This window comes from Cyprinus carpio, unplaced genomic scaffold (genome assembly GCF_018340385.1).
Source record: "Cyprinus carpio isolate SPL01 unplaced genomic scaffold, ASM1834038v1 S000006694, whole genome shotgun sequence".
Classification (NCBI taxonomy): Eukaryota; Metazoa; Chordata; class Actinopteri; order Cypriniformes; family Cyprinidae; genus Cyprinus; species Cyprinus carpio.
The window spans coordinates 940,718-952,994 of record NW_024879306.1 but is presented as its reverse complement, the minus strand read 5'-3'; the positions used below and the strand labels follow the sequence as shown (position 1 = coordinate 952,994).

The following is a 12,277-nucleotide window of genomic DNA, read 5'->3' as shown; positions in this document are numbered from 1 at the left end:
TTGTGACTCTCTGAAACTCCTAAATAAATTTTCCCCCGCTATATAACCCTTGCAATGCATAAATTATGTCTAACATCACACCACGCGACGCACCAGTTACGGAAAGCAGACTCTTTTACGGCAGTGGCTATGACTGCGGAGTCAACTAAAACTTGATTCATTAAGTGCCCTTGAAACTCTGTAACCTATCTTACTAAGATTAGATACAGGATCATAACTGTCCCTGTTTGTTTATGTTTTCTATGTATAACAGACTCGTTCTCAGATGTTCACTGATCTAACCAGTGCTGGTTTTCATGTAGGTTTTAATTGGGGGGTTCAACACAAAGACACAATTTCTCTGGTTCATCATTCTTACACCCAAACATTTCATGACGTTTTACAGTTGTCAAACACATCATTACCTATATCTCAATATAAGTGATCTGTTTCTCAGGACGATACTGTTTTAATAAGCTAAAAGAGCTGATGGCCTGGGGTCTGTGGGAGTTATAAACAGGTTGAATTTTAAGTGTAGCTCTTTTTTTACTCTGCGTGTGGAAAAGCTGGGGAGGTTTAATCCACAGGCTTGGGGGAATAATTATGTTTTACTTTCTTTTTTTAGTGAGTATTCCTTCAAGGCACTGGAAAAAATGGGGCCGGATGTGTTTTGTATGTGTGTTTTAAATGTTAAAGGGAGATGAGAAAATATTATTCCTAAAACATGGGGTCCGTATCAGTTGAATCATTTCAATCAATCAATTAAACCAATTCTCACCTTCAAACAAAGTGTTTCTTACTGACTTTCTTAATAAAAGATACCAATGCTAGTTTAACGCCACCTAAATATTTTTGGAGTAACTACTTATTAGCTATTTGACTCAAAAACCTAGCTAGCTTATCAAAAACAGGCATTTCACAAGTTCTCTTTTCCAATGCAAGTTTTTGAACAGTCAGTTTTGTTTTTTGTTCCAAACTTTGAGACTTATTTTATTCTCAATAAATTAAACGGAGACCAAATTCAGTGCAACCTGTTTGTTTGTTTCCCTCTCAAGCCCCTATAAAATGACTTACGGCTCTCCCACCCACACCACAGTATTTCCCAAGGGAACGTCGGTGATCTCACAGTTGAGTGTTTCCAGCCGCCCATCCAGAATATAAACAGGGAGCTTTTGAGAAGGGGTCATGAGATACTGTCCGAACAGCCCGCTGCCTAGTCATGACCCTGTTCTGGGCTGCGTTCTGACGATTCCAAGGCCACCGAGCAGCCGGCGTGGGCTGCTTTAGGCTCTTGATCATTTTGACATTACCGGTGCTGAGCTCTACAAAAAGAGCATCCGTCTGGCGGCCTGTGCTGCCGAACACGTGTCGGGGTACTGGTTAGCCTCAGTGAAAGAGGGCATGAAGGCCAGATCGGGACAGGTGCAGGTTGGTGTGAATGTCAAAGGGTTGGCCGATCTCACCCCGCACGGACACATGCTGCAAGCGCATTAGCCAGCCCGTCACGGTCATCCACGCTCACTAAAATAGTGGCCATCAGGAGAGACATAAGGTGTGCCGCTCACATCCCTGTTTGGACCGATGACATTGTCTGTTACGCTATCGATGATTAATTGTGACCGTACCGCACCTGTTGAGTCTGGCTGACAGTTGACGAAGTAGTATCCGCCCAGGTGCGTGTAGGCGAGGGATTGTGGGATGCAATCGTACTCCTGCAGACTAATGTTTTTCACATAGGAGGTGGTTTCCAAATCAATCTTATGAAGAGCTGGTTCATTCTTGTGGAGAATGATGCCAAACCTATTAAAGAAAAAAAAACAAGCATTAGATGATGTCAGAAAACATTGTTTTTGTCAAGCAAAACCTTCATTCGACACAACTATGTTATGTTTCTTTGTCAGAACAAGCTCACTTGTTTTGTGGAATACAGAATTAAATTATGCTTTTGAAATAATGCCATTTATAGTATATTCCATTTCAATCCTTTTGAACTGAGGTAGTAAAAGGGATGTCGAATTGGAATTGGAATTTAAAAGTAAGCATTCATATAATTGCTGTGTATGCGTAGATATATATAATAAATGAAATTTTTTACATTTTCAAAAATCTGTATTATTAGTTGAAATCATCAGTCACATAAAACTGTTGAATTTCCTTTGCAAATTGCAAATCAGTAAATTTCTCTTCCAGTCATTGCAATTCAACACTCTCTGGGCCAATTCAGCTCATGAACTGAAGAAAGCCAGTACATAAATTCCCACTTTTGCCCAACCCTGAAGCTCTGTAATTATTAAGGATCGGTATCCCCAATCCCAAGTTAAAGTGTCCCTGGAACTGGATCTAACTCTACTACGCACTTAAGTAATGTTGCCCTGAGGGCACTGCACTTGCAATTAATGAAGTGGAAGTTTTCTTTGGATAAGAAGTAACTGCCACACTGAAAGTAACAACGGAGCATTAGAGTGAATGAACCCAGAGTGCAGGTTCAAGTCTAATGAGGAGATCCAAAAAAGAGAGATAAAGAATTCAATGTCACATCTCTGTTCATCAGTCCATGCTAAATATCCTCCGCCAGATGTCTGGTTTCATAATTGATTTCAATTAAAAAATTAATCACCCACACTTTGTCTTATCCATTGAGAAATCCAAAGAGCCCAATTATAGGCTATAAAAAATTCTCAGAAGAACCAAGAACAAATGAAGTTGTTGAGGGAAATAAAGGATCTGACAAAGCTCGATTAAATCTGCATGCTCTCATATCAATTCTAGCATAGACTTCAAACCATGACATCCATCTTCTCTTTTGCACTCGAGAATGTGGCCGCTGTCTACTCCAGGCCAAAAGGCCACATCTGCCGTGGACCCAATGGGACAGATTATCACTGCCTGTGATGAGCTCCATCAATTGGCAGCCAGTGTCCATCTATTAGCTATAGGCCAGGCTGTTTTGGCTGTGATGATATGCTCGGGGCTTAATTTCTAAATTATGAGGTCCCGGTAGAAGGCCTGGCGACGGATTCGGCAACTGGCGGCGTGAGATCATGGAATATGAATGCAAAAAGTGTGTGTTCAATACTAAGTCAGATACTTCAATTGAAAATAGGATTATTTTGCTAGCAAGAAAAATTATCTTCTGCTGTGTTAATAAAATAGCTTCTCTGTTTGTATTAAGGGTCAAACTGACCTCAAATTATATAAAAATAATAATATTGAAATAATATGAGCATCCATAAAGTACAACAATTAAGGTTCTTTCTCTTTTTTTTACCTTGACTTTTTTTCTCTGTTCTTCAATGTGTTAAATTTTGACGAAATTAAAACCATTGAGGGGGACAATTTTTTATACACTTTACATCACATTTTGTATCCAAATCACATCTGTGAAAAACAGTGCATATTTATCACCTTAAATGTGTAAGAGTCACAAAAGAAGAAATAATTAGTTTAACCAGTGTTTCAAGCTGTTTAAATGTGGATCAAACAGTGTTTCAAGCAGTTTAAATGTGGATCAGACCCGCTTTGAGCGCTTTTGAGATCTTCTTCTGCATCAAAACACATCTACTGTATGTGCTGAAACTTTGCATAAACATTTACGATGCTAAATAAGGAAAAGGCACACAATTTCAAGAAATAAAATAGTTGTTTACACATGGTTAAATGAGTGATTTTCTGCCCTTGCAAAAAAGCTTCTTCTTCTAAAAACAAAACACCAAAATGAAAAATATATTAACCCAACTGAAACAAGAAAACACAGACAAAGGGACATATTCTAATGAAATTTGAAGTTGCACTTGGCACCCAATACCTTACATACCTTGGCATTTTATGCATGTAAAGTTTTGTGGTATGGTAAATCCAATGCAACAAAAAACATGAATTAAAACAATGAAGATGGTTGCCGCTATAGTACTCACAAAACATATATTATTGATACAAACATAACACATTTCAGACAGTGTAATCGGAACTTGGCTCTGAATAAAAGAAATTTGTCCTGGATGAAAAAAACAAAACAAAACAAAACTGAGCAGAGCAGAGCAGAGCAGAACAAAAGCAAAGCAAAGCAAAGCAAATCAGGCTTGTGTGCTATAGAGTCCGTACAATGCTTTTAGAATCAGCTTTCAGCTTTGTTAAAACAGATGTATGTTTGATGCAATCCGTGACGAAACGCATCACTCAATAAGGATTTAAAATAGGTTTTCTTTTGCTAGATATAAAACATTTCTACAGTGGCGTGTGATGATGTATCCCTTGGTACGCCAGAATAAGATACTGTACTTAAGAGTCACATACATTATCTTGAATTGGCACACACAGCTCTGTCGTATGGATATCTCCTGCTGATTTCATTACTCCTATAAAAGTCACTAGCCTCTACTCACTCATTCAGTCAATATACAACAGGACGTCACTGTAATTATATAATTAAAAACAAAAACACAAACAAGCATTTTTTATAGCATTGTGTATACTTTGCGATTTCTGTGTTTGGTTTATGCATTGTAGGGAAATTAATAGAGGCACTTTCCAGTTGTAAATCAGTGCTGTTTCCAACTGAACCTTAGGCATCCCAAACAACCTTTCTTTGCACAAACAAAACACATTTATTCATTCATCATAACACCTGCATTTATACAAACTCCTTCAGTATTTATCTGAACAGCCCTTTAGACCTGAGAAAATATGTAATTAGCATTAGCAAAGGGCTTACTGTACAATTACAATTTTTTTTTTTTTACTTTGACATGTAAACATATTTGCCTGCAGGCTGGCTGTGGATAAAAACGTATGACAGAAAGTCAATGAATGCCATAAATGGGACTCCTGTCAGGCTGTTATTTTTTCCAGTGAGGAGGTGTGTAAATGCAGAAATAATTTGACAACCCACTGACTAAAATGTCCACAATTCGCAGTCGCTCCCCTGTACAAATCCCTCCTCAGCAGTTCACTGCCACAGGGTGAAGTCAAAACATATGAGGCATTTCAAATGAGAAAAACGAAATTATAGTTATTATTAGATCACGGATCACCAAACATTCCTCCTTACAACAGTGTTTTGTACAAATGACACTGGCGCTGTTTACCAGTCGCACATCTTATTATGTCAGCATATTTACAAAAATCAATATACTCCTGAGGATTACGCAAGTAATTCATATAAAATTTACAAGGCACACTGAGCTCTCTGGTTTGTGTCTTTTTATTATTCATGGGGTATTTCATGCGTAAAGTGTGGTCCTAGCACACATTTATGGTTAGATAAACACTTATATGTTACACTAACAATACCATGTCAAACGAGCTTCTAAAAATAAAACCTTTTGTATGCGCAACTTTAGAGATGTCTAATTATTCATGAATCTTTCATGATTCTTTGAATCATTTCAAAGAATTGTTTCAAGATAAATAACTATAAGAAAAATTTCTTGAGCACCAAATCAGCATAATTAAAATGATTTCTGAAGGATTATGTGACACTGAAGACTGGAGTAATGGCTGTTATCACAGAATACATTATATTTTAAAATATATTAAATAGAAAATGGTTATTTTTAAATTAATAATATTTAAAAAAATACTATATCACAATATGATTTTTTTGTGCTGGATATTTTTGATCAAATCAATCTGCAGCCTTGGTTTGCAAATATACTTACATAATTTGACAGTTTCATTAGTTTTTTTTGCTAAAGACTTGGTACAATGTGACAATACCAGTTTAGTACATGATTTAAAACACATTGTTTTTCATATAAGGTCTGTTAAGAAATTTTAAATCAAAGAGTACTAACTTTTATTAGTCTAATCTGATTTTTTTTTTTTCATCCAATCAAAAAAGATTTTTCCTCAGACAAATTATCACTATCATTTACTGTAATGTTTAATGTACTGATAAATGCAAGCATGGTATTGACCATTTAGCTTGAGATGGTGGCAAATCCAGTTCCAACCAGTCTTCAGAAGATTTGTAAACATCCGTAGCTCGCAAATGTTGTGCATAAAAGAGATTTAGTTGTTTCAGCTGCTGTCAATAATTGTATGTGTACACTTTACATACAAATACCTTTGAGATCACCATGTCTGGTCTTGATCTGTGAGTATGTTTGTTTTACAAAATCACTCTCTCAATCTTTATCTCATTACCTTTGGATCAATGACATAATTCCTCAAACATCTTACATAACAGCATTTACAAAGAAACACAACTTCTCCATCCAAAAGCTAATGTCATGTGCTAAATCCAAACTCTTGCCAGGTTAAGATCAGAGGGCTGTAATACTTTACACTGGAGTTAACCTCTGTTTCAGTATAGAGAGATGATGTTGCACTCTGTTGACTCTGGGCACTGAAACACATTACTCCATCAGAGAGCGAACAGCACCACTAAATGTCACCAGCCTGCTGGGGCAGAGTGCTAAAAAAAGTGTACATACCCACAACTGAGTGTCCTGCAGTTTTTATTCAAGAAAAACGAGAGTGACATGCACTGAACTCCAGTGTCAGGAAACTGAATTCGTAGTGCAGCATGTATCAACTAATGCAGTATTTCTGCTAGTAAATATTAGGGTGAAAGCAAACAGCTGGGTTCAGTGACTCATCTAAGAAGAGAGTGTGTATTTTGTGAGTGTGTATGGCATGCGTATAAGCCGCATTATCTCATGCCCCGAAAGGATTGAAAATTAAACTGGTCTTTGTGCACTATGCCGTATCCTCTGGATGAGAACTCTCCCCTGTGGGACCAGAGATCATGTCTTTTAACAAAAGCTGGTCACATAGCTGTGCTGAGCTCCGCAACTGAACTGCAACAATATGTTTATTCTCCAACAGCTTTATAAACACTATACGTCAAGAGACACAGACTATTTAACTACAAAAAGATATGTTACCACATAGATAAGTAAACTGGATAGATGCTATTTACATTTACCTGGTCATGAGATTCACACTGCAGATAAAATCTCAGTTAGGGATGATAATTTGACTAAAGGATAGCTTTATTAAAATATGTTGGTGAACATTAATTGATTTTGATTAGATTGATAAGAAAACTGTCAGTCATCTGCCTCACATGGTAAGTTCTATGGCTCTGATTCAAAACCTAGAGAGCAGCCCATGGAGACAATATTTTAAGGCAAATCATATGTGTGTGCTGGAGACATAAAGGCTATTGAAATCAATGAATCAAAGGCTCCTGTAACACTTAAATAGAGTGCAAAGGTTTCAGAAGTATTCAGAAGTAAAAATCCCATTCATTTTATCTATAGGGGATTTTTTTATTTATTTGTTTTATTATTATTATTTTTAAAGTAATCAATCCCTATAGAAAAAAAACAAAACAAAACAAAAAAAAAATAACTTCTGGAACCAAGGCCACTGAAAAAGTGGGCTGGCTCTATTGCACTTTATAGTAGGGTTCTCACGTATGAGGTTCCATTTCAGTAGGATGCTGCGTATGTAGGCAGCAAACAGCAAGATTTTGAAAAATAAAGAGCATAAGATTTCTTACAAACCATCACATTCATAATTTTTATGTGAACATTTTAGATTGTTTGCCACTCTTGCCATCAGCAGTGTGACTTGCTCTCTCAATGAAGAAAACAAGTAAATCTCTCTAGCATTTGAATTGAGTCATTATTTTTTTTTTATATTAGCACGACATGACAGCGTAAGGTAAACATTCATCTGCAAACAGGGGACAATAAGAGGATTAGGGGCATGCTCAGTAATCTCAACTCAGATTGGTAATCAATTCAAATGAGATTTCCATATCCACGCAACATCTCCTGGTCTGTTTATTCAGGGTTTAAAACTCACATTTTTCCCCTCGACTACCTCAAAACCTACTTCCTCATGTGATGTGAACTATGAATGCCACAAAATGGTTTATTAAGATCTAAATGTCACAAAAAAAAAAAAAAAAAAAAAATAAAAAAACATACCCCGAAATGCAATTTACACACTATCCACAACTAAAGCTGTTTCCTCTCTGTGAGTTCTAATCAGAGTCAAGTACGGTGTTCATACAATTGCTCATATACTATATATATATTATATATAGATATATACGTGTATATATATATATATATAATATTATCTATATATATATATAATAATATTTTGATGGGAATATATATAAAATGGTGGGAGTCTTTCTCTCTTTACCTGATGTGATTGATGGTGATGGTGAGGCTTATTGGAGGAATAAAGAAATCCTCCACCCTGTCGAAGCGATGGCCAACTGGCTGGGTGTGGATGGTGTGGTGGGACGTGCTTCCACTGGCTTGGCTGATCACCTGATGTGTAGCTGAGAGTCACAATAAAAACATGAGCGATGCAGTTTCATTGGGGCTTTCATCCACATGATCACACACAAAACAGAGATGTGTGAACATCTCTATGATAACACAATAAGCCAGAAATCCCCTTGTCTCAATGTACTCAATGTGTTCTGTCTGTGATTAACCAAAGCTATGCATTATGGGGGACGAGAGTGTGCCAATTATGCGATATACAACCCCACTGAGACCCCTTGCTATGCTGGTTCAATTTTACATCACTTGGGAATGCTCCAAAACTAAAATCATCAAAAGACATACTCAGCAGGGCTGACTCGTATACTTGAATAATCAGATGAATAGTAGAAGTAGTTAGGCAAACACGTCCCGGTAGTCTTGTTGAAGAGGCATCAGGTGGTGATTAGCACACAGTAATAAATCTGGCATGATTTGGCTTTACCTGGGAGGGTTGGAAAGTTTTTTCTCGAGATCTCCCCAGCTCAGGATCCACACCTGGTCATGAGACTTGTCATAGTGCAGCTTCACTTGGAACCCAGGTCGGTGCTCACAGTCTGTTGACAACAAACAGAACAACAGATGCTATTTGCACTTATAAAAAATCAGATAATGTAGTTACAGTTAAAGACTGAAAATGTAGTTTATAGTAGGGTTGAACAAATGGCATGTTCGAGTCATAGAATGAAATCTGAATTGAAATTGCCACACAGATACAACAGAGGATTTGAATGAGAGGAAGAGGATGCAAAATGCAATGCAATTCAAAGAAATTAAACACAGTCATACAACAGAGGAATTTAATTACACACAAAAAAATTATGCAGCACAACTATTTTCAACATTGATAATAACCCAATTTTCCCAAGCAGCAAATCAGCAGATTAGAATGATTTCTGATGGATCACATGACATTGAAGACTGGGAGTAATGGCTGCTGAAAATTCAGCTTTGCCATCACAGGAATAAAGTCCACACACCAATTAAAAAGATGCTACACAGTATTCATCATTAAGTGGAAGTGAAATTTTATAATTAACTCATGCTAGGCACAACTAAGACAGACGCTACAGCATTTTTGCCCCTGGTCAGAAGAGCGTCTTTGAAAAATGGATCAATTTTCCACATTGTTTGCTTCTCAAGGGTCCCTGTGAGAATTCAATTGAATCACTGGAACTCATTATATTAATTCATGAAGCAGATTCCCACCCATGCTTTTTAACGTTCTACAAAAATCACAATAAAAGTTTACAAGTCCACCAAAGTAACTGTCCATGACAGAGAGAATGTGTGTCGCCTCCAAAAGCACAGCGGTATGTCTTTTTGCACATGCAGAGTTTGGTTATGGGTGTGCATTTTAAATGGAGTGCTGACAGTAAGACCAATAGCTCAGCCCGTTAGCAATAAATAGCTTTGCATCCGTATCCATTCTCTGTCACCTGGCTGGAGATATTCCACTGGGAAACAAATGATTCACTTTGTGCAGTGATAGCCTTACTGTGCAATTTTTTCACACCTCATTGGCTTACATGGATGCACACGAAATATGAAATTAAAAAAATGTTAATTTGCACATTGAGCGTTGCAAAAATGATTATACTCTCTCTCTCTCTTTCTCTCTCTCTCTCAGTGGGATGGACATTTTTTTTTCTTTAGAATGTCTCTAACTTCAGATAAGTGTATTCATCTGATGGTAGCATTTACTGTTAAGGTCCTCCACAATGTGAGCATTTTGCACAGTTTGTTTCGAACAACTCACGTCATTAAAAGAAATGAAGAGAGAACTAGTGTTAGTGTGTAGCTATGATGAAGGAGGGTGATTGTTGTCTTCAGCGTCTATCTCCTTGTGTGAAATAATCTGTGGGAGCAGATGTGCACATTGAATTTTTATCCCAGCACATCCCTCCCTCCTTACGAGGATTAGACTGAATAATAGAAACTCTTCAGCACAGATAAACAAATTCTCGTCACTATCCTTTGCAGATGTGTGAAAATGTTCAATCTTACAAAAAAGTTTGGTTAAAATAGTGAATCCTCAGGTTTAAAACATCATTTGTAGATAAATATTAGATTTTTTTCTCTGTTTTCTCAGTTTTCTAAAAGATCAGGTGGCTAATTAACACTTGCTAATATGAGGTAATGAAAACCCCACTCCAGGGTATTCTAGTGATCCCAAGTGTGACCCTTGGTGACCCCATGTGAGGCCTGACATGAAGAAAGTCTCTGCTGGCACTCATCTGGTGTGTTTCACTACATGAGATTCACAGCAACCTAAAGCCAAACAATCCTGATGACAGATAATGGAAAGACCACATTTATTTCTTAACAATTAAATGAATAATTTACTCAAAATCGAAATTTCTGCCATCATTTTACTCACTCTACTTCGATACGTTATTCCAAACCAAACCTAAATGACTATCTATGTAACACAAAAAATAGTTTTCTCATGCTCCTTAATGGAGAAGCCTGCTGAAGTCAAATCTTTTTTAAATATTGATATATATATATCTATATATATATATAATATAAATACTGTTATTATATATATATATATATATAATATATATATATAATAGATATATCTATATATATAGAATATATTTTTTTTTTTTTTTTTTTTTTTAATTTTAGTAAGTTTTTAGTATTTAATCTCAAAATAGTTTCCAAGCATTTATTTTATTTTATTTTATTTTATTTATTATTATTATTTTAGTTTTTTAAAGGCCTAAGACTTATTTAACAGATTTTAACAATAAACACTGCATAGTTCTCTTTGGTGGGTTCATGAGAAAGGTAACAATGTTTTATTCATGAACAAAACATTCTTTCTATCTTTTTTTTTTTTTATCTTTCAACTCATTTCACAATGCTGGTTTAGAGCAACTTGAGGAACTATTCAACAAACCGATTATTGAGTGCCCATGGCGAAAAAAATATTTAGACTTTGTCATACTGTATGCAAATGAAGAATAAACATGCTAAATAAAACATGTAAAATATGCCAACAAGGATTGCAATAAAAAATTGTAGATTTGAGGATTTATGAATTGTGTAGTAGACATGGCACGATTACATATATTAAAAATGCAGCATTTATTTAAATTTGATGATGTGTCTATGGAATGTTCACAAGAATATTGTTTTTAGTTACTGATTCATTGGCTTACCTGAACTGCTTTCTGGGAATTGAATGTCTAACAATGAGCAACTGTTCATGCAAAGGCTGTGTGACGTAAATGCACTTGTCCTTTACATTGACAGCTGATGTCCACATACATTTCTGATCCTTCTCTCCCTCAACTTGTGGACAGACCTCCTCCTTCAGGAATAAGGTACAAAAAAAGGTTATCAAAACTGACTACACATAGAAATACTAAGGATTATTAGAGTGAATGCATTTGAAAAGTGGCTCTTCACATAAAAGGAAAACTATTAAGAGCACTTCTGAGTTGAAGGTCCACAATGCTACTACAATTTCTATGAAGCTACACAAATAAATGAGTCCTTTAGAACAAATAAAAACTATACAACTATAAAATCAAACGCTCTAGCGTCTGCCTCGGAGCAAGAGACCTTGTGGATGTGGGACCGATTAGTGGGAAGAAGGGTCAGTCATGGAGACAAACTCTGTCAAAATGTGAGCGGCTGTCAGGCAGTGAGGCTGAATTGGTGGCTGTGGTTAAAGAGGTGAGAGCTGGCTGATTGATGGCCACAGAGGTGTGCAGAAGTGTGGTGATTCTGTTGACTGGGCTACTCAAGGGCTGTCGACGACAATCAAGACGGAGACACAGACTGATGTGACTGGTTTGCGTCTGATCTAGCGAAACCTCTTACAAAACTCTCAATAGAGTATTATTTGACAAGAACCACTGCCTTTTAAGCACATTATATATATAACATATATATGTTTATTTATTTACATATTTTAATGTATGTAATTTTGAGTCATTTCATCACTGACTATTAAGTCAGCTGCCAAAAACTGCAACTGCAATCTGTAAGAT

General features: G+C 36.4%; 1 protein-coding gene across 1 annotated transcript in view; it reads right to left on the bottom strand.

Annotated features, from left to right (window-relative positions):
- Window positions 1-756: 756 nt before the first annotated feature.
- Window positions 757-12,277, bottom strand: part of LOC109101598 (follistatin-like 5) — a 107,309-nt gene continuing 95,788 nt past the window's right edge. The window contains 11 exon segments of the mRNA XM_042755402.1: window positions 757-1,196; window positions 1,198-1,350; window positions 1,353-1,394; window positions 1,396-1,476; window positions 1,478-1,504; window positions 1,506-1,779; window positions 8,143-8,289; window positions 8,734-8,810; window positions 8,813-8,827; window positions 11,441-11,467; window positions 11,470-11,592. Of these exon segments, the coding sequence (XP_042611336.1) occupies window positions 1,050-1,196; window positions 1,198-1,350; window positions 1,353-1,394; window positions 1,396-1,476; window positions 1,478-1,504; window positions 1,506-1,779; window positions 8,143-8,289; window positions 8,734-8,810; window positions 8,813-8,827; window positions 11,441-11,467; window positions 11,470-11,592 (1,113 nt within the window). The 3' untranslated portion in view covers window positions 757-1,049.